We start from the raw sequence: 26,027 nt of genomic DNA on the forward strand, positions 1-26,027 counted from the left end.
TGCTGATACCTCAATCTTGGACTTCTAGCCTAAAGAACTGGGAGAAAAAATTTTGTTGTTTAAGCCATCCAGTCTGGTATTTTGTTAAGACAGCCCTGGAAAACTAATGCATAACACATGAGGAATAAGAAACAGGCAAACACAAACAGCTTTCTTTTAATGAATTGGCCAAGAAATTGCAAAATTACTTTCTGGCCAGAACTTAGTTGTATGTCCATTCCTAGGACCTAGGTCTTGTATATGGCCGTCATACCCAGATATAATCTGTGGAGAAGTGTGTGGATATTGGAGGATAATTAAATGTCTTATACCAATATAATTCTAGGATTACATATCCTTGTGTCTCACAGTACAACAAAAAAAGTCATTCCTGGCTCCTGAAATAATCTTGTTGGCCCAGCTTGGGTCATGTGTCCATTCCTGAACCAGCCATTGATAAGGAAAAAGATGCTTTGTTCAGGCCTAGGTCATGTCTTTCTGTACTTTCTAGGAGATAGAGTAGGAGAGGTCATTTTCTCCTGAGTCTCATAGAATGGTTTCCCAAAAAAGTGTTCCTGTTGCCAGAATAGTGAGGTGGCAGAGTGGGAAGAGAAAGAATACTGGACATAAGACTTCCAAGCTATACCTCCATCTTTGCTGCCATCATATTAGTCCAGGGTGCTATCTTACTGGGACTTCATAGTAGCTTCCTAATTTGATCTAGCACTCTTCCTTGCCTCCTCACACTACATTTCATTCTTCATGCAACAGCTAGGCTAATCTTTCTGAAATGTAAATCCTCATTTAACTTCTCATCGCCCTTAGAATAAAATCCAAACTCCTGCTTTGGCTTATAAGACTTCATATGGCTGATTCTTCTTACTGTTCTAGCCTCATTTTATATCCTTTTCAGTTCATTCCCTATTGTCTTTTTTTTTTTTTTTTTTTTTTTTTTTAATCTTTGAGCGAGAGGGCTGGCACAAATGGGAGAGCAGTGGGGAGGGGGAGAGAGAGAGAAAGAGAATCTCAAGCAGGCTACACGCTGAGCCCCAACAGGGGGCTCCATCCCATGACCCTGGGATCATGATCTGAGCCGAAATCAAGAGTCAGATGCTCAACCACGCCTGAGCCACCCAGGTGCCCCATAGTTCATTCACTATCTTCTAGTCCTACTAGCCCGTTCTTAGAGCATGGAGACTTTCTCACTTAGGGTCTTTTTACTCTTTTTCTAGGATATTCTTCCTCTGGTTCTTTGTCTCTTCTCTTTTAGGTTTTAGCCTAGCTGTTCAGGGTTGTTGGAAGAAACTTTTCCTCCCTACATCTCTCCTTTTCTCCACCCTCCCTTTCAGTTTTCTGTCACTGTTACTGGGGTAAGAACTAGGAGGCTCTCTTGGCCTTTTGCCAGGCTTTATTAGTATTAAATACTTGAGTGGACTCCTGTTTCTTACCACTTAGAAAGGGATTTGTGGGTGGTGGGAGTAGGAGAATTTGAGTGTTTAACATTCCCAGATTAATAGCTAGGAGAGGTCATTGTTTTTGTTTTTATAAGGGGGGAGGTACACGTGGCAGATGGGTAGGGGGGAGAGAGAGAGAGACAGAGAGAGAATCTCAAACAGCCTCCACACTTAGCGTGGAGCCCAACATGGGGCTTGATCTCATGATCCTGATAATGAGCTGAAATCAAGAGTCAGATGCTTAACTAACTGAGCCACCCAGGCACTCCAGTAATAGCTGTTTTTTTTTTTTTTTTTTATTCTTGTGTCCACATCAATTTTGGTTATTTGGTTGGACCTTTTGAAATTGTTATTTTATTCATTGAAAGTCATCAAATATCTGTGATTTTGTATGGCTCACCCTAGTATGTTATAATGCTTTGATTTTGTAGAAGGCAGTTGTCATTGATTTGTCAGGAGTTCTAGATAGTGTGCATTTAACTTGTTAGATGACTTTTGTAAACTGCCATAAAATATGCCCATTGATATTTTAATTGGAATTACATTGAAGTATGAATTAATTTGAGGAGAAATAGATGTATAATACTGAGCATTTCCATCCAGAAACATGGTGTGCTTCTATTTTCTTCAGGCTGTCTTTAATAAAATTTTATTGTTTTCATACAGGTTTTGCACATTTTGAGGGGGATGGATTTATTCCAGATTATTTTATAGTTATTATTACCATTATGAATGGTATTCTTTCTTCCATTACACTTTGTAATTAGTTATTGTTGGAGGATAGGAACCTATTGATTTTCATATGTATATGGCCACTTAATTGAATTCTTCTTTTAAGTCAGTTTATTCTATTGAGTTTTCTGACTAAATTGTTATATTGACTTTAATAAATGATTGTCTTCTTTCTCTTCTTTTTCAGTACTTATACTTCTTGCTTTTTCTTCTTCTTGCATCAGTTTTGAACATTCCCAAAATGTTGAATAAAAGTCGTAATAGAGGCAGTCGTTATCTAGGGAGTGCTAATGGGAGCGATGCTGTGTCACTATTAAGTATAATGCAAATATTCTTTGTTAATTTAGTATACTAAGCTAAAGTAACTCTTTCTCCTAGCTCACAAAGTTTTATCGGAAATGTATACTAAATTTTATCAAATGCATTTTTGGCATCTGTTGAAATGAGTATTTCTTTTCCCTCCCTTCCAGTCTATTCATATAATGAGTTCCAATACTAAATTTCCTAATAGTAAACTGTTTGGAATATTTAGTGTTATGTATGTTTTTTTTTTAATACACTGTTGGATTTGATGTCATTAACATTTTAATTTGTATTTTATGAGATTATCCATTTCATATTAGATTTTCAAATTTCTTGGGAGAAACTATATATTCCTTTCTTCAGTCTTGTAAAAACAGATTTGTGCTTGATAGAAGCAATTTTATGTATCCTTTTTCTTTTTAATCTTAGTTGTTGTGTTTTTTTTCCAATGCTTTTTTAAATGTTTATTTTGAGAGAGAGTGTGTGTAAGTTGGGGAGGGGCAGAAAGAGAGGGAGAGTTAGAATCCCAAGCAGGCTCCACACTCAGTACAAGAGCCTGACGTGGGGCTTGATCTCATGACCACGAGATCACGACCTGAATCAAGAGTCAGACCCTTAACTGACTGAGCCACCCAAGTGCCCCTAGATGTTGTGTTTTTAACACTTAAATGTCAGAAAGGAGTTTGATAAAGTGCTTCATTTGATCTCTTTATAGCTTGTTAATTTTTAGAAGTGGCTTAAATAATGCATACCTCTTACTTTTTTCATAATTGTGAAAAATTTAATTGTGGTAAACAACATAACAGAATTTTACCATTTTAACCATTTAAGTGTACAGTTCAGTAGTGCTAAGTATATTCACATTGTCGTGCAACAGATCTCTAGAAGTTTCTCAACTTGCGAAACTGAAACCGTACCCGTTAACTCCTCATTCCCCTCTTGCCCCATCTGGTAACTACTATTCTACTTTCTGTTTCTATGAAATTGACTACTTTAGATGCCTCATATAAATGGAATCACATAGTATTATTTTTTGTGACTGACTTAAATTTCACATAGCATGATGTCCTTAAGATTTTTCCATATTATAGCATATGACAGATTTCCTTCCTTTTTAATAAAGACTGAATAAGCCATTGTGTGTATATGCCACATTTTGTTTTTCCATTCATCCATTGATGAACATTATAGTTGTTTCCACCTTTTGCCTATTGTACCTTTTGTTTTTTACAGTTAATTCACGTATTTTAAATTTAAGTTGGCTTATGGAGGGAGATAAGAACGTAATCTTACATTTTTAAATGGTTAATCAGTTGAATTAGCTATTTCAGACTATCCTTCCCACTATTTGAGGTACTACCTTTATTTCATGTATTTGGATAATAGAATAACAGACTGGATTATATCTGCTCCGTATATACATTTTTATGCACTGCATTTGTATAACCTGAACGCCCACGTACTAAAATTAGTTGTTTGTACTAAATAGTTTCCTGTGTTATTTGACACGTAGCTAACATATGCACGGTTTTATGGTTAACAAAGTAATTTTCCATGTTTTTCATTTAATGTAGTCTGTGGTCTTTTGAAACAAAATTTTTTGTTTTCTCCTAACCTCTAAGCCTCTTAAGCAGGCTTGGCTTCTTTCTTTCCTTTCTTCCCTCCCTCCCTTACAAATTTCTACTTAAGAAGCACATGTGCTTTTATGAAGAAGACAAGAGCAGTGCCAGCATCTATGTAGTATTCTTATTGATTTGTGATGTCATTAGTCTTAACTAGGCTGTCTTTGTTTATAATATTTTCTTTAAGTTTATTTATTTTTGAGAGAGACAGAGACAATGTGAGCAGAGGAGGGGCAAAGAGAGAGAGGGAGAAAGAGAATTCCAAGAGATGCAGGGCTCAAACCCACAAAACTGTGAGATCATGACCTGAGCCAAACCAAGAGTCGACTTGTAACCAGCTGAGCCACCCGGGTGCCCCACTGGGCTGTCTATGAACTTGAACATCTCCATACATACTTAGGGCAGGACCTACAGATTCCATGATGTATTTTAGTTATTTTGTACTATCATTCCAGTGTTCTTTAGTTTTGTTCCAATGTTTTTGAAGTATATTTCAATAAACTAGGAATAATTTATAACTTACACAGTTGGTAATTAAGCAATACCAGAATAGAGGAGCTACTTACAAGACTCAAAGTGGATAAAATTTTAAATTCCATTGGCGAGATGACACGTGTTTTGAATTAAACCTGTGATAAAGTATGCAGCCATGACACTAAACTGTGACTGGTCTTTTCAGTCTTTCTAATTTTTTTATGTTGGAGGAATCTTAAGGGAGATTGCATTATGTTTTTTTCTATTTTTGTTAAGGCATATAGTAAAAGTAAACTGTAAAAATTTAAATAGTAGAGGAAGATAAGGTATAATATTTGAAAATCTCCCTTCTTTTAGAACACAAGGTGTAAATTTTAAGTGAACTCAATTTCATGGTTTTTTTCTGTACATTTGCACACATATATCTACATGTGTATTTATGTAAACAAATTTTTGTATAAATGTCATCATAAAAGTATTTTGAAAAATTTTTTTAACTTAATGGTTCATTGTAGTCTTCCCATATAAATATACATATCGTTTATCTTATTTCCCTTAATGGTTGGGGAGTATTTTCTTGTTAGGGATCATGACTTCCCTGGTTTTATACAGTGTTTGTAGCCAGTGTTTTGGTTGTGCCCAGTGTTCTGCTATTAACAAATAGTACTGCAGTGGATTCTTTTTGATATATTTATCTTTGTGTGTATGTTGCTCTAATTTGCTAGGATATATTCCACTGGTGAAAGTGCTAGACCAAATGTGCACGGGTCTGTTTTTATAATTCCCATTTTATTATGTGTGTCAACACCATATTTTTTAAACTAGTGGTTTAGTATGATTTGTGATATGGTAGGTCGAATGTTAGCTTTCAAGCCCTATTAATACCTGTTCTCTCTGGGTGTTGTGCTTTGTTGACTGCTTTATCCATGAACAGCCAGATAAAATATTCCCTCTTCCCTGAAGTTGTTCATAACACTTAGCCCACTGAGTAATTAAAATCTCAATAACTAATATTTTAATAACTAATATTTTAATGAGTGCTTACTATATACCAGGCAGTTTGAATTGCTTTATGTCTCATTTAATCCTCACAGCAACTCTGAGGTACATAATATTTGTATATACATTTTATAGTTGAAAAAACCAAGACAAAGAATAAGTTGCTCAAGGTCACAGCAAATGATGGAAGTGGAATATAAACCGGGGCAGTCTCACCTAAAAGTCTGCTTTCCTATAAGCCACTGCCTTTTTTACTATTCTTCTATGGCCTCCTCAGTAGTTAACTCTCAAGAAATATGTTTTGTATAAATTTTTAGAGATCACATGCTGATTTCATCTTTCGTCTAGGTCCTCTTTACAGATCTGTGTGAATGACATCTTATTCTAATTATGTAAGTAGTAATAGTCCTGGTATATTTGAGTTGATTAGAATACCAGGCTATAAAATTGTTCTCACCTCTCTCTTCCACTCCCAGAAGACTTTGTCAAAGTGTAGCCAGTTAATATTGCTCTGTTCTGTTATGTCTTATTTACCTAACTCCATTTTGGGAAAAATCACATGAGTGATTTTGGGATCGATTTTCATAGATTGTGAGTGAATAGTATACTATTCTTAACCTTTTCTGGAACATCATATCAAAATACATACCTTGTAGATGATGTCTTTTATAGTAAGTTCTCAGAATGTAAAGTGAGACCAAGGCTGTTTTAAACCCTGCTATACCTCTTAATTCATGTTGTCAAGTAAGTATGATATGCGAACTGAACCTCTCAGAGACTCACATAAAAAGGGACATAGTAATACCTTCTTTTGGTGGGGGTCAGATGAGCTAATGTATGTGAAAACATTTGTAAACTATTAAGGGTCTCCATAAATGTTAGTTGTTAAAAGTGAAGGATTAGGAAGGATGAAGAGCTTTGTGGAAATAGTTACTGACCAGTAAGATGTTTGGCTATTTAAAAAGAAATACAATTTAAAATCTATAATTTAGAAAAATCTCACTCTTTCATTTAAGTTCCTAATTCTGTTTATTTTATTGAGTTCATAGATTGCCAGTAAAACTCTTCAGGGGTAATTGTGCATGTGGGTTAATTTATTTTAGATGGAGCCAGTGTTAGCATAAGGAATGAGATTCTGTAATGAAGATTCTACAAATGATAGTTGCATGGGTTAGATGCCCTTTTAGGATTATATTCTGGATTTATTAGGTCTTTAGCATTTAAATAGAATATGTCCTTAAATTGTTCCAGAATTGAAAAAAATTGTAGTACTTTATCTTACTGTTGTTAATAAAGAGGGAGTGATAAGAGTAATGCAAGATTCAACATCCTTTTCTTACTCTTGTATCTCCTTTTCTGGGAGTGGTGAAGCAAACCATATTTCTGTGACTTCTGTAGGTTTAGCAGATGATTCTATGATTCTAGATAAAATGGCAAAGTATCAAAGCAAAGATTTGACCACACTGTTTTCTAAACTTGGAACGTTAAAATACATCTCTAACTTGCTTTGTGGATTGTTTTTACATTTGTACATTTTCTTAATTTCTTTTCTTATTCTGCCCCCATGTAGCCATTACCTCACAGTCCAACGCCTCTCCCTCATTTGACCAGTTTTCTGCTCCAACCCAAAGTTGGAGTTGAGTTCCAGATCCAAACTGGAATGTTTTAAGTTGTGGATGTGCCTTAGTATTTGGGAGGTCTTTTCATATGTGGAAGTTTCTTACTTATTTTACCCTTATCAGCAGATCCTCTTGTCTTTTATACCAAAATATAAAAAAAAAAACAAGGGCTTGGCATTTCGACTTTTTGTCCTCCATGCATGAGCAGCTTCATTGTGTATCCCATGGAGGCCAGAATAGCAGCTTTGCTTGGCTCGAGAACCCATTCATTGGCTTAGGTAGCCTTGAATGTTAAGTTTCATACATCTTAATTAAATAGTAAGGTCTTTCTGACTTCACTACCAGAAGCAGAAGTTTTCCTGAATATCTTAATCAAAGGACAATTAGTAATAAGGGTCAGATTCTAATTTCATTACACTCCAGGCATGTGAGTACTTGACAGTTTCTGTTCCTAACATAAAATTACATTCCATTATGAAATAACCCATTCATTGCCTTCATATTTCTTTTTTATGAATATTTCACCTGGAAAAAAGCATTTATGAAAGAGTTTGAAATTAAGTTGGGAAACTTGTTTTTGAACCCTGCCTTATAATACTATGTGACTTTGGGAAAGTTACTGCTTAACCTCAATTTTTTTCATTCATATTAGGGCTGATTTTTTTTTTTTTTTTCCTAACAGTTTTTCTAAAGAATGGACATTGTATATCTAGCACACTGTCTTACATGTTGGGAGGTGTTAGATACTTTTCTTGATTTAATTAAAATCTTGAGTGAAGTTGTCATTGTTCTTTTTTAGTCAGGAGCAGTTTTCTTTACCTTTTTTAGGTCATGAATTTTAGTTATTAGATTCTGATGAAAACTGTGGACCTATTCCCCAAAATGTACTTAAACGCATACATATAGCATTTTGTATACTGTTTCAGGAGGGGTTCTTAAGGCATAAGTCTATGAACCATGAATCATGAATCTTAGATGAAGAGTACTTCACCTACTTCTTAGGTGAAGTATTTTGTCTTTTATCCGTTGAGGAGTTCATTGACCTTCTGTACTTTTTATCACCTCTAAAATTAAAAAGAAAACAGTATTTTTCCCTACCTCTGCCTCAGTAATAACACCAATAGCTACAAATTTTAAATTATTGTCACCTTTCTTCCTTTGTTCTTCTTCTTGAAACTATTGGAATCTTGACTCAGAAAAAACCTCTTTGAGAGGTAATTGGTTTTTATGTCTGCTTTTTTATTCCTAGAGGTATGAAGGATATCTTATGGAACAATAAGATGTACTTAATAAAGTTTACAGCTGTTTCCTCATGTATTTAAAAGCAAACTGTAAACATTAATTTTCTTTCTTCAGTCTTATTTTACAGTTGTTCTTTTAAATATGGTGCGTTGAGCACATTCCTTAAACTTCCTTTTTTCCCAGTGTCCCACTGATATTTTAAAGATTGAATTAAACCACAATTCTGAAAAGCAAGAACAGATGTTATCATATTAGTCAAACTACCTTAAAGAGGAACAAAAGGACCTCATTAGGTCTGTGAGTTTAATGTATGTTAGCATGTGTGTGGGGAAAGAGGGGAGAAGATCCAACCTAGGTGTGGATAAATCCGGATTTGAATGATGTCATCAGCACTGTTTCTCCCAACATTTTTAGTCTCTCTTTTCTTCTGTTTTAGCTTTGTTTTCAGCCAGGCAATGATGGCTGCCAAAGGAAAGGGGATGGGATATCCTAGCCAGACCTGAGTCATGTTGCCACCCCTGTTGTGGTTGGGAAGAATCACCTCCTAAATCACATGGAATGTTTTCCCCACAGACAAGAGGGATTATGTTACTAGAAAAAGGGGGTGGGGAGAAAGCATGTTGAACAGTAAAATTACAGTTCACAGTCCACTACAGGTACCATCAGAGGACCAGAAATTTTGAAGAAGATAGAAAGTTCACCGGATCGGATTGACAGCAAAATCTCAGAAGGAACGGAACCCAAGATACCAGAGGTAAGCTCAGGTTTTCCTAGGGGAACCTGGGAAAGGCTCCAAGCTTGGAGTCAACAAATGCAAAGAACAGTAGTGGGTAATTGGGTAATAATCAAGAATTTTTAAAAGAATTAGTTTCCAAAATGCTGTTTGGTTGGGCCTCCTTCCCGCCCTTTCTTCAACCTAAACAACTCTGGTGGCAGTGATGCCTGCCTTCAGGCCTGAAGTCTAAGAACTGTGCTCTTAGGAAAGTAGACCAACAATTCAGTAGGGCAACTACTGAGATGTTGGAACCTGAGAGAGAAGCAGAGCAACTAAAGCATGCTACTCCAGAGGAAAACGGTTTTCATGGTTACCAGTGAGCTTGACTTCCAATGCAGGTACCTACCTTTCTTGGATGCCTTATTTATATGCCCTGACTTGCTTAAATCATGCTTACTACTGTCCCTTTTAAGAGAGAAGCCACTTGGGTAAACAAACCTGAACAACCTCAGAGAAAGCGCACTTTGGCTTCCCATAGTCTCTAAAGTAATCTTTTCATTTGCCAATATAAACAGACAGGGATAATCAGACAATTGAGGAGAATCAAGATGGAAGAGGATTAAGATGAATAAAAGAACAACTGATGTCAGATATAATTCGAAGAAAACTTCAAAGAAAAACTGTAATTGGTATTTCATTTAAGATATAAGAACATGTTGCAATCATTAATCATAATTTCACTGAAAAAGGGGCTGAGAACCAGAAGAGATTTTGAAAATTATAAAAGAAAAATTTTAATGGATTAGCTAAATAACAATTTAGCATGAATTAAGACTGAGTGGTGATTTGGAGCTAAAGAGCAAATCTCTGCGTATATGAAGCAAAAAAAAAAAAAAAAAAAACAAGAAAAATAAAGAGATATGGAGAATACCTCACAAAGTTTTCACATCTGTAAATTTGAAAATACGAGTTCTAGAAGCAGAGAACAGGAACAGTGGGAAGGAGAAAAATAATGAAAGAAATAATTGAAGAAAATGTCATGAGCTGGAGAAACATAATGAATTTCAGATTGAAAGAGCCCAAGCAGGATGAATGGAAAAGGAGTTACATCTAGACACATCTGGTAAAATATCAGAACTCTAAGGATAAACAGAAAATCCCCAATTATTGCCAGAGAAAGGGAGTAAAAAATGGAAAATGAAATGACTGAGTTCTTAGCAGCCTTCATGAATGCTTGAAGACGGTGGAACAGTATCTTCACATTTGGGGGATAAGAGATTTGGACCTAAATTTTCTATACTCAACCACACTATTTATCATAAGAGGACAAGTACATTTTTTTATACTTGGAAAAGCTTTGCACCTTATATGAAAATATTTGAGATAGTCTAGTACAATGAAAAGTTTAGTCCATGAAAGAGGATATAGTAGTAGGGCAGTGTGGGTGGGAGGAAACCTGGTAGTAGTTACAGTGGCAATTTTGGGCCTTCACAAAGAACTGAAGAAACCTAAAATAAAATTCAAGACTCATCTGCCTGGGATACATGTTCAATTCTCTTTCAATTAGTAATGTCTAAATGATAAAAAATTGTATTTCCCTCGGTAATTAGTATTCACTTAGGTACATTATAAATGTACTTAATTGATTTTTAGTTTTAGAATCAACTTAGAAGATATATAAAATAGGTTGTATTATAAAACTTTATAATGTAAAAAAGAACAATTAGTAGGAAATTGAGGGCAAGAGAGGAAGGGTTAGTGCTCATTTCTTCAATGGACAGTCAATAGATAATATAAAAATGGTGAATTAAGAAACAGAAGTAAAATAGTATTAAAGTTAACCTGTAACCACACTAGACACTAGAAACCTATTAACAGCATAACAGTGTATTGCCATGTTGATGCAGACAGGTATGAAAAAGACCTGTTCATTTTGTGCCTTTGTGGCCTTCGAATTTTGAAAAAAAAAAAAATCTTACTCGCATATATCACATTTATAACATTAAAAAGATTGCAGAAGTTTCATCTATCTAGTTAGATAATAGTGATTTTATTTATCAAGTGACATTCCAGGGTCACATGGTTTTTAGAAACTAAGGTAGAAGTAGAAGACACTTTGGGATTAATTCCAGGAAATCGGAAAGTTGCATAGAATCCAATGTGGCTATTTTTATGTAGAATGCATAATTATTTCTTGACTGGCATATACTCTTGATTTTATATGCCAATTTCTGAATCCTTTCCATGATTCTTTTTTAAAAGAATATTTATTGTTAAAAATTTGGATATATGGGAAAATTTTGGAGCGCTTTTTCCCACCAGTGACTCTTAATAAGATGACATTTTCTTTGATGTACTAAAGACCAGGATTAGAAGCCTAGTTTGTCTGTAAGGAGGAAATCCTGTGATCAGGGAGAGCCACAGCTAATAGACGCAGGGTGTATCTTCTGGAAGAACTGGAAGAAGGAAGATGGCGGTAGAAATGGCCTTTTTTTATCCTTCTAGAGATGGCCCTGATATTATGTCCCTAGCTAGATGATATTTGTTGAATGAAAGGATTAATTTTATTTGTGTATTTTAATAAAGTTAATTGTATTTTGATACCACTTTAGTATAAGGTGGGTTAGCATCCTGTTTATGGTGTATGTAGGTAAAATGTTTTTTTTTTTTTTTTTTATATTTATTTATTTTGAGAGAGAGAATGGAGGAGGGGCAGAGAGAGAAAGGGAGAGAGAGAATCAGCACAGAGCCTGACACAGGACTTGATCTCATGAACTGTAAGATCATGACCTGAGCTGAAATCAGAGTTGGACTCCTAACTGACTGAGACACCCAGGAGCCCCAGTAAAATGTTTTTCTTTAAGCTTAGTTATAGGAGTCTTGCATCAGAAACTTGATCTTTTGGGAAGCGGATTTCTACTTGTATGTTTTGCAGATTTGATTTTAAAAATTACAAAATTTTATGATATGTGCATTTAAGTATTGAAAGTGTAAACTGCATAAGACCCTATATTAAATTGTACATAGTTTTCTAAGTAAGTTGAAATGCTAAAAAAAAATCAAGTTATGCAAATGTATGTTCTTGAAACAATTATGAAAAATACTTTAAAAACTAAGTGTTTTACTGGAAATTGTGGAATTTGTATAAGAGGGCAATGGTTTCTTTAAACATACAAAACATATTAAGTATAAAATTATGTTTGGCAGTTCAGTTATGCTTTTAAATATTTTGAAAGTTATTAGTTATTCAGTGTCTACCCTTTAAAAAATATCGACTGTCTTCACTGGGAGACATTGGCATATATGTTCCTGAAGAAAATGGGAGTTGATAGGCTTTCTAAAAATACTTGACTGTGATAAGAAATTGGTGATGGAGGAGTCGAAAGATATGAATGTGGGTTAAATTTGACTTCATAAAGCATGCTAGTGAGATATCTGTCACACAAATGAAGGTTGTTAAATAATAACTTCTATTTTCTTATATTGTGATATTTTTTTGTTGGAGATTTGGCAGTAAAAGTGGATATTTGAAATTTGTGGGGGGAAGTTGAAAGTAATGGTAACAGATAGGTGTGTTGTGAGATAGCCTCATAATGACCAAAGAGATAGTTTACAGTTACATAGAATGAAATCAGTATTTCCGTACACACACACACACACACACACACACACACACACATATATGAGGGTTGTGTTGGAATCCTGTCTGTATATCCACCTTGGGAACTTCTGAAAGTCAATTATGCTCTGAGATAGCTTTATGTGAAGATTCTTAAAGATTCTTTATCTATGGTCAGGATGAGGTTAGTGGAATAGGGAATGGTACCCTATTTTGTAATTTTTGGTCTAGTGTTTGGTGGATAGAGACAATTTAATGTAATACATTTCTTAGGATATGGAGTTATGAATCTGAGAGAGTAGTCAGTCTTTTGGTATTTGCAGTAATTGTTTGCCAACAAACTATTCGAGTTTTGTTATGAATATATTAGGCTAGAAATAGAGTGGTAACAGGCATCGTGAGAGACCATATTGATTGGAGCTTGTTGCCATTGACTTCAAACGATTCAGGAACCAAAGGAGGAGAGCCAGTGACAGTATTGGAAGTCCAAGGTTACTTGGATAGTTTTTACACCCTAATTATTTTCCATGCCTTTGGAAAATATCTTAAGCATGTTACCTGGAGCTGTTTCTTCAGTCTCCTAGAGTAGGACAGTTGTCCTTCAGAAGGGTGGTGGAATTTGATGACTTAAAGAGTTGGTTTTGGACTTAAGTCTTTTCTTTTAATTTGTATTTTTATCCTCAGCCTCTTTTCGTTCTCTACTTTTCTGCCTGTGTGGGATGTATATGTGTTGGGGGCGGGAGGTGGAGGGTTGGGACTGTAGATGTGTTTGTATTTCATTTTGTTGGTAGCTACTTGTTGCTTTGGAGTAGAAGACAGCTAATGTTTTGTTGACCAAATTGAGAGTGCAATACTGTCATTAGATTTAGCCAGTTTAAAACTAAACAAAAAACCATTGAAATAAGTAATTCCTTTTATATATGTACTTACAAATTTTTATTTGAAAATGTACAGTACAGACAAATTTGGGAGGGGTGAGTGTGACCTAAAAACAATAAATATTTTATCAATTTTGTATACATAGAACCTATTGTGAAATACTGGAAAAAGAATGAATTCATGGTGTGACCCATCCTGAGTAGAGACAACAAATGCAAGTGTCCAACAGGCACACTGTTATTGGAGATGTGAAAAGAGGAACAAGCTGCTTTGTTTCTTACTTTGCTTACTATGTTACTTATATTTGGACAAGACTGTGTTTGTATTCCATTCTGTACATAAGACACATCTGGATGAAATATTTTATTTAAATATATTGATATTTGACCCTTTTTGAAGAAGAGTTTTAGGTTTTATTTATTTGTTGGCTTAAAGAAAAATGAAAAGGGATAGTAATTCAGAGAAGAGGGAAAAAAATCATTGAAGATTTTGATGTTAAACTTTGTGGAGAAAGAGGTTCAATTTTTTCTAGATTATGGACTCTTGGAGGTAGACTGACTTTGTCATTCTATATCCATTATGCAGTATAAACCCTGTCACCTGGTGAAAACAAACGTATTTGTATTAATGCTTGATGAAAATGGTAATGATGATCTATCTAAGAAAAAAGTTTGCTAGGGCTTTTTATAGTATTAGTATTGAAAAAACTTATTAAAGCAATAAAATAGGTTATTATAAAATATTTCATGTTACCTCAGTTTAGAATATACTCCTGGATGGCCTTTGTATTACTCTCTTTATGAAGTTACAATTTTAAATATCCTTACCTAATCCTTCATTACCTAAACCTTTTAGGTATTCCTGCACATATCCATAAACTTGTCCAACTGTTAACATTTAGTATGGAGGTTCTAGTGTAGGTTTAATCATTCTTATTTGTAAACATTTTTATCAAAATTAAACCTGGAATGTATGACAAGAAGCTGAGATAAACTGTTTAGTGCTCTTTATGTTGATAAAAATTGCTTATGTATGGCTCTATCTTCTTACTGTGTATTTGATTTTTTTTTTAATAATGATGGAAGGAATCCTTGAGAAGAATTTTATGCCTTTTTTTTTTTAATGTTTATTTTTGAGAGAGAGACAGAGTGCTAGTGGGGGAGGGACAGAGAAAGAGGGAGACAGAATCTGAACTAGGCTCCAGACTCTGAGCTGTCATCACAGAGCCTGACCAGGGGCTTGAAGTCCTGAACCACGAGATCATGACCTGAGGCGAAGTCAGATGCTTAACCGACTGAGCAACCCAGACACCCCATAGAGTTTTATGCCTTAAAAATGTACAGTTTGAAATAAATGTGGAAGGGAAGCAAATATATCCACCATTATTTAATTAATTTCCTTTGGTAAAAATATACTCAAAGAATTCTGTATCTTTAGAATACTAAATTCTGGCAGAAACTTCAATTTACTCCTTAGTTAAAGAACCAATTAAACCTGGATAGAATTTATAATTTAGCAGAAATAGATGTAAAAAAAATTGTTTTTAATTTTTAAACGGATTTCTTAATGCCCCATTTTTTCTCTTCTCCCATCCGCATCATTGCTGGGTTTTTTTGGTTTGTTTGTTTTGTTTTGTTTTGTTTTTTGTTTGGTAGACAGCAACTGAAGTTCCTAATCTGTCAGGGAATGAATTTATGTGATTTATTTTGGTAAGGGGCAGAAATTAATTGAGAGGAGGTGTAACTTTCATTTGCTATTCCTTGAAAAGTAGAAATGATGAACTAAGGATAAATCTAGATATGTTTTTAAAACTGAAGCTGAATTTTGATCTGGGTTTTTAAATAGATTTGTATCATTAATACTTAATATTTCTAGGGAAGCAGTCAGTCTCATTTAATGTCAAATATAAATTAGTCCAGCTCCTTTAGAGTATGGTAACATAAAAATTTAAATACATATGTCAAGAAATGCACCATACAGTTATATTAAGGTATGTATAGTGTGTATGCCCTTTTATTGGGCATGCTTATTGCAGGATTTTGAAACATAGACAGTAGAAATACCCATCAGTAGGGATGGGTTAAATCAATTATAGTACAGTTTTCAGTGAAAATTTTAGCAACTGCCAAAATGGATAGATCTGCTTGTGCTAACCTGAAACAATTATGGAGTATTAAATTACAAAAATAGGGATGCAGAAAAGTATGCATAATATGCTTCCATTTGTATAAAAAACTAATCTTACACTAAGATATACATCATGTATGTAGGTTATTTCTGGAGGAATACACTAGCTAATTGTACCCTGTAGGAGTTGGTAAGAGGTAGGTTAACTTCTTCTGTTTTCTTTCATATTGAATGTTTTCCACGAACATGTATTACTTTATAGATAAAAACCATAGTTAATAAAAAAGTAAGTTATGGTGGTAATGAAAAGAATATTACTGTGCTACTAGTAGATAGACATCTAGAATCCTCAGTTTATAGCATGATTGGTTTAGGAGAAATATTATGTAAAATCATGGAGATACTGTTGTTTTAAGAATGTTTGGGCTTTCAGAAATTTGACCAGATTTTATTAGTCTTTTAAGTTCTATTTAATTCTTTAATATATGTGTCTCATTAATGCTTGGTCCAGGCTATTTCACACTTGGGTTTCAAATTTCTGCCTAAATAGAACTTACAGTTAGAAAAGAAAAAAAATGAAGATATTATAAAATAATGACTACATTTCGTACATTTTGAGAGGTGGAGTTGGTTTAGATTTTATTTTTCTAGTAGTTTGCTTTTATGTAGGACAATGAAATTGTTACATTTGTCCTGCCACCAATGATCTGTCCTTGTTTTGGTCGAAAATGTGGATTTTGAAACAAAAAAATATTTGATGGGAATAAAACTCCCTTAACTAGGAATTTTTGATTAAAAATAGTTTTATATAGATGAATAAACAAAATGTTAAATCATACAAAATAATGTTGCTTGCTTGTCATCAACGCATTTCTGTGTGTGTGTGTGTGTGTGTGTGTGTGTGTGTGTGTGTGTGTGTGTTTGGTTTTCTTGTTCCTAATTCAAGGAAACCAATGCTGGTCCTAATAAATTTTAGAAGATTTTTACCCTATCTTGGTATTTATTGAGGTTCTTCTGTCCTTTTCCCCCTTTTTTGTGAGAGGCTTTTCTCTCCACTTTGGCCATTTGAATCTTACTTTACTAAGTATTTTCTTTTATAATTTGTTATTTACATATGTTGGTTTTAATTTGCATAACTGTTCATATGTTAACTACTATTTACACTTTAATGCTTTTGCTGCTGGCAAAATATAAAAGACCTTGTGCCATTGAAATCAGTTTTAGACAAATGGCAAAACAGGGTTTTTTTTTTGCCAAGATATGAGGTTGAATTAGAAGGAAGGTAGGTGGCTCATTTTAGGATGTAGGATTTTAAGACTGATACATATGAATCTCTTTCATAACTTTTGCCCAGAGTATTTAATGCTGTGGCATAGGTTATCATATTAACAAAACGTACTCTTAAATAAAATTAACAGTAAATAATTATTTTGCTTATATAATAAAAAAACTAAATAAGTTCTGAAATATATATTCTGCTTATAGTATCAAATATTTCTAATATCTTATTTCAGTGACCTAAATAATGATCTAAATAGTGACCTAAATGATAATGTTTTTGTCATCAGAAGTTATTTCTAATGGTAGCAGTAATTTAAAAGAGATTATGATGCATTACTGGATATCCAACAATTCCTTTATTCATGCATTTATTGTTTAATCAACAAATGCTTAAGTGCTTGCTCTATGCCAGATACTTTGCTGGCCCTGGTTATATATTGGCGACAAAATGTTTCCTCCTTTGATCAAGCTTCTGATCTGTAAGAGAGAGAGGGAGAGGGAGAGATGATAAATGGTTTGTAAGCATCCATAATTCTGTAGGAAAGCTGTAATCACATATTTTATTGGTAAAAATTTAACAGTAAGTATCTAAAAAGAGAAGAAAAACACCCTGTAATCCTAGAATGGAAAGGAAGGAGATAGTAAATGGTTTGATTGGTTTGAGGCATAGAGGGCCTGATTCCTTGTCAAATAAAGTTGGAAAGACTATTTTTTGGTTTATGGGGGGAAAAAAAGTGCCCTAAAGTGAGTTCTTTGAAGTCAAATCTATCTTTGCTTGCTTATGTTGGAGGGAGATTTGAAAAAGAGAAACCTTGTTGACTTCTCTTAATCCAAGGGTGAAGCAATTTATTTGATGCATAGAAAGAATTGACCTGGAAGAAAGGAAATCGTGAAAGCCACTTTGCTAGCTAGTTTCTCTTAAGCTAGGTCTTAACAATGGAAATTATTTTGTTTGAGAAGCCTCCAAATGCCAGGCATACCCATACTTAGATGTAAGCACTATATATGGCTTGAGGGAAAACATTTTTAATATCATTTGTTTCCCATTTATCCCACACAAGCCTTTGGAGTCAGACCCGTTCTGGATTTCAGTTCCAACTCTGCTATATAACTGCACACTGTCTGAGACTTGATTTCCTTATTTGTAAAATAAAAATAATATCACCTGGAGGAAGTATAGTAGATAGAGGACGGACTCTGGAGCCAGCTGCCTAGGTTTAAATCTTAGCTCCTCAACTTAATTAGCTTAGTTGGGAATAAGTTGAGCAAATTTCTTAATCCCTCTGTGCCTTAGTTTCTATATATGTAGAATGGAGATAATAGTTCCTCCCTTTCTTTTAGGATTATTGTGAGAATTAAATGAGTTAATACATACAAAAGACTTGAAATGGCGTGTGGCATATAGTAAGTTTAATGTAATTGTCAATGTTATTTTAAATTTTTATGGACAGGGTTATTGTGAGGTTTAAATAACATGTTTATTAGGAAAAAAAACCCCTTTTATATTTCCTGACATATTAAGGGTACCCCCTAAATGTCAGATATTAAATTTTTCTTATTTAATATTCATATAAATCTGTTAAGAAATTTTATGCTTTATTGCCTACACTTGGAACAGTTTCTGATATACAGTAGATACTCCATGTTGAATGAATGCTATGCTGTTTTACAGGTTAATAATCTGAGGCCCAAGAGAACTACAAAATCTATTTCCACTAAAACATGACATCATTTTGAGGAGACATTACTGGCAATGTCATTCATATCATGACTTTTCTCAGCTTAGATTTGGCCAAGTTAATAATAACTCCTTCATCTAATTTTTTCCTGTTTTTTTCCTTTCTTTTAAAAATTCGTTTTCTTTAGTTAGGAAAATTTAGACTAGAAGACTGTTCACCTTAGGAATCACACCAAGTTTAATTTGTGTGGCACTCCTACATGTGCACAGTTATTTTATTAATGCCACAGAGCATAAAACATTGTTTCTTTCCCATTGCATTTTTCATATTCCAGATTATGTAAGGAAGCAATTTGACAAGGTAACAAATTTTACTAAATAGAGGATCAGTTACAGTAATGAATATAATATAATTTGGCTCTGCAGTCAGTCAGCAACTTTATTTGCTGTTTAATGATTCAGGTACAGTTTTTTGAATTTCTTTTATCTGAAATATTTTAATCTCTTATAGTATTTGTGATAAGGGGGTGAAGGACCATTTCTTTGGTTAGTAAATGAAATTAAAGACTTTGTTAGAAAATGAATATAACCATGATGGGTTATGTCTTGCCTCAGAACTTGTAAATCAGTTGAATGTTAATCTCATTCTCTTAGGTATTTCCAAACAGATTAGTTTCTAGAATACCCGTTTACTATTCACAAAATCTACATTAAGGGTTATTTTTGACACCCTTAAGTCAGCAACTATAATGTATATGTTATGTAATGCATTTGCCTAATGTAGCAAATTCCTAATTTGGTATTACCTTGCCTCTTTCTTTGTGTATTTAATATAGCCATTAATCTCACTACAAGGCTTTACTAAGGATAAATTGCTACGTAACCCACTTCAACCTCTTTTGTTCAACCAGGAAGCCAGACGTGTTTAAATAGCTTTTTAAAAAATGTATAATTATTTCTTTTTTTGAAATTTTAGGATTTTAAAATTTGGAATGATAAAATAAGAGACTTTATTTATTTTGTCTGTTAAAATTACTTGACAGAAGTTTGCTTTGGAATAGAGCTGCTGTATCTTTAAAAAATACACAGTGAGTCACCCCCTGCTCTTTTGGTAGATGCCTGGCTAGTGAACAGCTAAGCTGCTTTAGGCATGTAATAGAACATTCCATTTCCTGTTCCCTTGCTGACACAGAGGAGTGTTCCTGCTGGCAATGATCTAATCATAGTGCAGTAAGAAACATGGCAGTTTGATAAAACATGGTGGAGACAGCGGCTGAAATGGAAGCATATGTTCTAGAAGACATTCTTGAGGTAGGGCTAGGTTTGTAAATGAAATGAAAGTTGAAATCTGAACAAAGAAATCTTATCTGCCGGAATTATTTTACAGATGAATAGATTAGAGGAGAGAGCATAGAGAGACAGAGCATAAAAGCAAGATCTGGTCAGACCTTATTCCTTGTGAAAATGTGCCAGTCTGGTTCACATGATTATTGAACAAGTCTAGAATTATTTTGTTTAAACTTCATGTTTTGTAAGTTGTAGATGTATGCTTAATAGGAAATAAAAAAAAAGAAGAAAGGGCCTCGGACTTAGTGAAAAAATGTTGGCTGGTGGTGGTGACCTTTAGATTAACTCATTAGAAGGTGGGGTCTACAAAGCAGCTTTGAGTAGGTTTAGTGTCATATGTCTTAGAATTCATTTACATATTTAAGCCCAAAGCTCTGCTTGCTGTAACTATTAAAAACAGCTGGTTATCTTAGTTTCTAGGGTAAAATTAAGCATATATATCAATCTGATTGCTTAATTTAGCTGGTACATTCTGGTTCTGGATTTTTCATGTGACTTTGACATTATAAAATTAATTATTAAGTTAAAAAATAAAAGGCCCTAAAATTTAAGGCACTAATGCTTGAGAGCTCACAATAAAAATCTGCATTTTGAGTCATGAAGATTTTAAATTAATTTTCTTTTTATTCCTGGTTGTATCAATTTTATAAGAACCTCTGAGTATAAATCAGTTCAAGGAAATACATGTCAAAGTGGAAGTATAATGGGCTTTGGCCTTGGATATAGTATAACTACCAAACATTTGTATTTGTAGGTATAGATATTTAAAATACATTTTTAAATCTGTGGATGTGTAGAGTTTTTTCCTCCATCATTAAGAAAAAACTGGCTAATTTAAGATAAAGAGGCTCATGATGGTGAGTGGTATTCCTAATATTTAGACTGTAAGACAATTTATTAAATATGTCACTGTCTTCAGGAAGAGATTGTATTAGGAGGAGAGGGCTTGGGAAAATAAGCTGCAAAGGGAAGCTAGGCGGGGTTAGCAGGAGAAAAAAGCCTATGCGCATTATAAAGTGCTGCATGATCAATGAGCATTTTCTGGAGTCCCTCAGTGTGTGCTTGGAGCTGACATTGCAGCAAGTCTCATGGCTGTTCTGCAGAATGAAAACTGATTCCATTGTATTATCTAGCTCCTTGCAGACACCTGCCAACATACTCTTTCCCCCCATCCTAAAAGCTTATTGTCTGAGTTGAATTCTCTGGTTAATTTCCATTCTTTCTGTCTGTCTCTCTCTCTCTCTCTCTTTTAAACTTTGATACTATCGGGTTTTCTTAGAGATGGTACGTATTATCTACTTAGAAATAGGGGTATGTACTTTCATCAAGGAACTTCAGTAATTAGGAGTGGTCACATGACTTGGGGGCTCAGTTTAAATAAGTCTGATTAGATTATAAGGTCTAGTGGTATATTTTAATGTGTTTTTAAAACATTTTTTTTGTGTGTGGATTTTAAAGAACTGTACTTTACAGATTACAGTAAATCTATTGGTGTTTTCATTAGCCATTTAAAATTTATGTAACAGATTTTGGAAGTCTGAGTTATTTTCTGGGAAAAACCCACTTGAGTTTAGTTTTGTGCCTTATGTATATGTTTTTCTAATGCTGTCTTAAAAATTGACATTTCATTATTTCCACTAAAATTGTTTAGTGTTATTTTCTCAGTTTGTTTCCTGTATACCTGTTGCATTAAACCATACTGAGTGGTTTTCTCTTTATTTAATATTATTTGATTTAACTGCATATTCATCAATAATTGGCAGACTAAGTATGAAAAATTACCAAGTAGTAATAAAATATGCTTCTTTTCCAAAATTGTAAGTAGTCATAATGACCTATGTAAATAAACTTATTAACTGTCTAAAACTAAATGTACCATTTTTTAAAGTACCTCATATTGCAAGTCAATAGATAACATTTTGCACTACAAGATTTCCAGGAAATTGTTTTGCTTTTTTAAAAAAGAATTAACTCTTTGTATAAATGTCCAATAATGAATAATGACATTCATCTATATACCACAGTGATAATTTTATTATTATACCTAATATTGAGCTATTTTAACTTTGTCACTATAATTTTCATCTTTGTGACTTTTTTGAACATCTCAAATTTTATGTAGATTTCTGCTTATTTATAGTAAACATTGGACCCCTTCTGTTTTTCTCTGTGTTCAAGTGTAACCTGGTCCTTTGAATCATAAATTTCTTAAAGGTACTTTTATTAAATCTTAGTAAAAAGAAAACTAAAATCAGTATTAGTGGATATAGTGCAGATTAATTCTCATGGTGCTATATAGTTTACCTTTTAAGTTGTGATTGTTTATTATGTGTACTTATGTATATTTAACTTGAAGTTTTAAGTGATCTTCAAAATCTTAAATAAAATATTGTAAGTATCTAAAACTTGAAATCAAACTGGCAAAGATTGATTTCAAATTAATATCATTGCTTCCTAGCTCACCTTAACTAATAACTTGGGAAAATAGCCAAATATAGGTGATAGAAAGGGCTTGGGGACCAAGTATATGTCTTTTTAAAAAATTAGGTTATTTTTGCTGAGACATGATTATAATTTTAGAATTGTGATGCTTTTCCTATAGGTCATATGTAATAATGGATCTTAGTACTTAGATCAGTAAGAAGAAATAGTCCTCCAAACTTTTTTTTTGTATATTCCAAATTTGTGTGGCCGAATGATGTGCATATGTCTGAGAGGTTTATATATAAGCTTTTTATAAGATGAATCATATGAAAGGTCATTTCAGAAACTTGATTACTATATATTCTAGTTTTATTATTTATAATTGAACCAGTTTTAGTAGTTGTCTATAAGAATTACAAATGAGAAGACTTCACAAATATTTTTATCTTTTAATTTTAATTAAATTCAGAATGCTTTTTTGGGGGTATAGCATTTGATATATTTTTGTTTTTAAAAAATTGCTATTTTCGGGGCCCCTGGGTGGCTCGGTTGGTTAAGCGTCCGACTTCGGCTCAGGTCACGATCTCACGGTCTGTGAGTTCGAGCCCCGCGTCGGGCTCTGAGCTGATGGCTCGGAGCCTGGAGCCTGCTTCTGGTTCTGTGTCTCCCTCTCTCTCTGCCCCTCCCCCGCTCATGCTCTGTCTGTCTGTTTCAAAAATAAATAAACGTTAAAAAAATTTTTTTTTAAAAATCGCTATTTTATGAAAATAAGAATATTTACAGTGTGAAGTATAATAACTGTCATGCCCAGTCTTGTTCCTTTGTTAACCAAAGCCATGGTTTCTAGCTTCATTTGCACTTGATTTTATAGGTTGTTATATGTAAGCTAAAAGCCCCCAGCTTTGTTTCTTCCTTAAAGAAAGACCCAGTAGGTTGAGGATTTGGCTGAACCCTTTAGGGTAGAACTAAATTAAGGATCAGATTTAAACATAGGAAGTAGATTTATTTTTAATTTTTTTTAATTTTTTTTTTTTACATTTATTTGTGAGAGACATAGAGAGACAGCATGAGCAGGGGAGGGGCAGAGAGAGAGGGAGAGACAGAATCAGAAGCAGGCTCCAGGCTCCAAGCTGTCAGCACAGAGCCCAATGTGGGGCTCGAACCCACGAACCACGAGATAGTGACCTGAGCCGAAGTCGGACGCTTAACTGACTGAGCCCACCCAGGGGCCTCAGGAAGTAGATTTATTATAGAACCATTTATATTTATCGTGACATTAGAGGGTTTTCTTGCATTTGTTTTTGTTTTCTAAATAAGATTGAAAGAGTCACAGGGAAGTTATGTTATCCTTTTGATTTGTCAACATGATGGACTAATGGTAAATAGTATATTTTAGTTCAAATGGAAAATCCACTTTCTATTTACCATGAAAATTATTTTTAGTAATTATAAAATCTCCATAAAGTAGACTCTGACCAGCTACTTGCTATATATCTTTTTATTCTGTAGAATATATTGCTTTATAAAATGTACACTATTTATATATTGTATCAGCAAGTCTTCTGTGGATTTTTAAAGTTTTATATTTAGTATAACTATGGTGACATTTTTCACAAGGAAGAATTAGAGTAACCCAATCTTAGGATGTAAGTATAAGTTTATCTAGAGACCGAAAAATTTAGCTAAATATGTAAATTATTTGAATTGATATAGATAACATTTTCCATTTATTAAGAGGTTTTGGAAAGATTAGATGTGTTGGGCAGATTGAATCTTATAATTTCACTCCATTATTTATTGAGTACCTTCACTGTGCTAGGTGCTTGAAATTCAGTGAGATTAGTCCAGCTAATTTTGCTTCACAAACTAAAAGTTTAGAGGACAAAATGTCTGCCATTAGTGTTTAAGTATTCTTGCATTCAGAATGCATTCAAGTGTGTATTTGAATACTAGCATTTTACTTCATTTGTTTGTTCGAACGGTTTGAAACCCATGTTTTCAGTATTCTGAATTTTTTAGTAAGCATGTTTTCCTTTATCTGAGCACATGTTTTTCTTTAAGCACCTTATCTTTTTTATGCTTATCTGTGTAATTGTTAGGAATATTTATGAACGTTGGGCTCTCTAGAAAGTCTCCGGGATCCCATTTTCTACGTTTTGTCCTTAAAGATTTTTCTGTTACCATTTAAATCAGCATATTGTGTATATGTGTATATGTATGTATACATACAACACACACATATATGTTTGCATATACTGTACATAACACACATTCATGTTCTTGCTGTATTATGCATTATGAATACTTTTATTTAAAAATTGAGTTTATCTTGGAGGGAGGGGCAGAAGTTGTAACATTGCTTTCATACACCAACTTTGGGGGAATAGTAGATGGTAGCTAAAAGACACACTTGTATTAGTTTATAATCCCTATAAAGAATACTTATTGTTTTAGTAGAGTAGGAAGACTCCACAAACAGCTTGCAAAAACATAGTGTAACTAGAAGTATGTGAATTAATCTATTACTTATATGAGAGTAAGGGCAGGGTTGTCCAGATGCCACTAGTCCCACATTAACCCATCATAGTCTAGTGGTTAATACATGCTGTGGTGTATGAATTAGGAAAGATCTGTGTCATGTATTATCCGCATATACATACAAAACCATTGACACTTTCCTGGCTCTGCATTGTTAGGGGTCCTTGTTCCAACACTTGACTAAAGAACTCATTCTGATATGAAATGAATTGATCACTACAAAGTTAGCATTAAAGTTCTGCTAAACCACTGGTGTTTGGTTTAGTGTATAGCTTCCAGATTTGCAGACAAAGGCCTTTCAGGAGGTGTTTGTAAACATTTAATGTCTGTGATAACTTTTGGTTAAATGAGTGTTTAGATCAATATTGGTCATTAATAATTTGGTCTTGGATGGAATCAGGCTTCTAACTAGCTGGTTAAATATGGATATATGTTGTACATTGGACGCCCACATAGTTTTATGGTGGCAGTATAATTGAGCACATTAGTTACCATTTATTGAAAATTTATTGTATAGAGGGACTGTGCCAAGTACTTCACAAACATTATTTTATTTAGTCTTCTGAATGACTCTCTGAAGAGGTAGGTATCCATTTCCTAGAATGCTTATAAGGAATAAATGAGATAATGCCTATAAACATTCAGTGTAGTACTTAGCACACAGTTAATACTTAACTGTTAGCTATTTTTTAAAGTGATGATAACCCTCATATACTATTTTATGTTAGTATCATCCTCCCATTTGACAGACCAAGAAAACTTTAGCCTCAGAGAGGATTATCCTCACCAGTTCTGTTTTTTTGATCTCAGGATTCTTGTACATTCTTAAAAATTTGGGGGGACTCACTAGGATTTTTGTTTATGAGAGTCGCATTTGTCAATAATTTGGTTAGAAATTAAAATTCAGAAAGTTAAAAAAATTACTCATTAAAAAATAATTAGTATAAACTCATTACATGTTAACATACTTTTATAAAAAAAATAACTTTTCCAAA

At 33.7% G+C, this 26,027-nt stretch overlaps 1 protein-coding gene across 6 annotated transcripts in view; it reads left to right on the forward strand.

The window, feature by feature from the left end:
* ANKRD17 (ankyrin repeat domain 17) overlaps positions 1–26,027 on the forward strand; it is a 164,075-nt gene that overhangs the window by 15,121 nt on the left and 122,927 nt on the right. The window contains exon 1 of one of the 6 annotated variants that reach the window (XM_058722309.1): positions 8,489–9,178. The exons of 4 other annotated variants lie outside the window; for them this stretch is intronic. Coding sequence is in view for 1 of the 2 variants with exons in the window: in XM_058722307.1 (XP_058578290.1) it covers positions 19,981–20,034 (54 nt within the window). In the remaining variant the exon portion in view is untranslated. Of the gene's footprint in view, positions 1–8,488; positions 9,179–19,675; positions 20,035–26,027 lie in introns of those variants that run through there. One more of the 6 variants, XM_058722307.1, reaches the window with a different exon arrangement.

Source organism: Neofelis nebulosa, chromosome 3 (genome assembly GCF_028018385.1).
Source record: "Neofelis nebulosa isolate mNeoNeb1 chromosome 3, mNeoNeb1.pri, whole genome shotgun sequence".
NCBI lineage: Eukaryota > Metazoa > Chordata > Mammalia > Carnivora > Felidae > Neofelis > Neofelis nebulosa.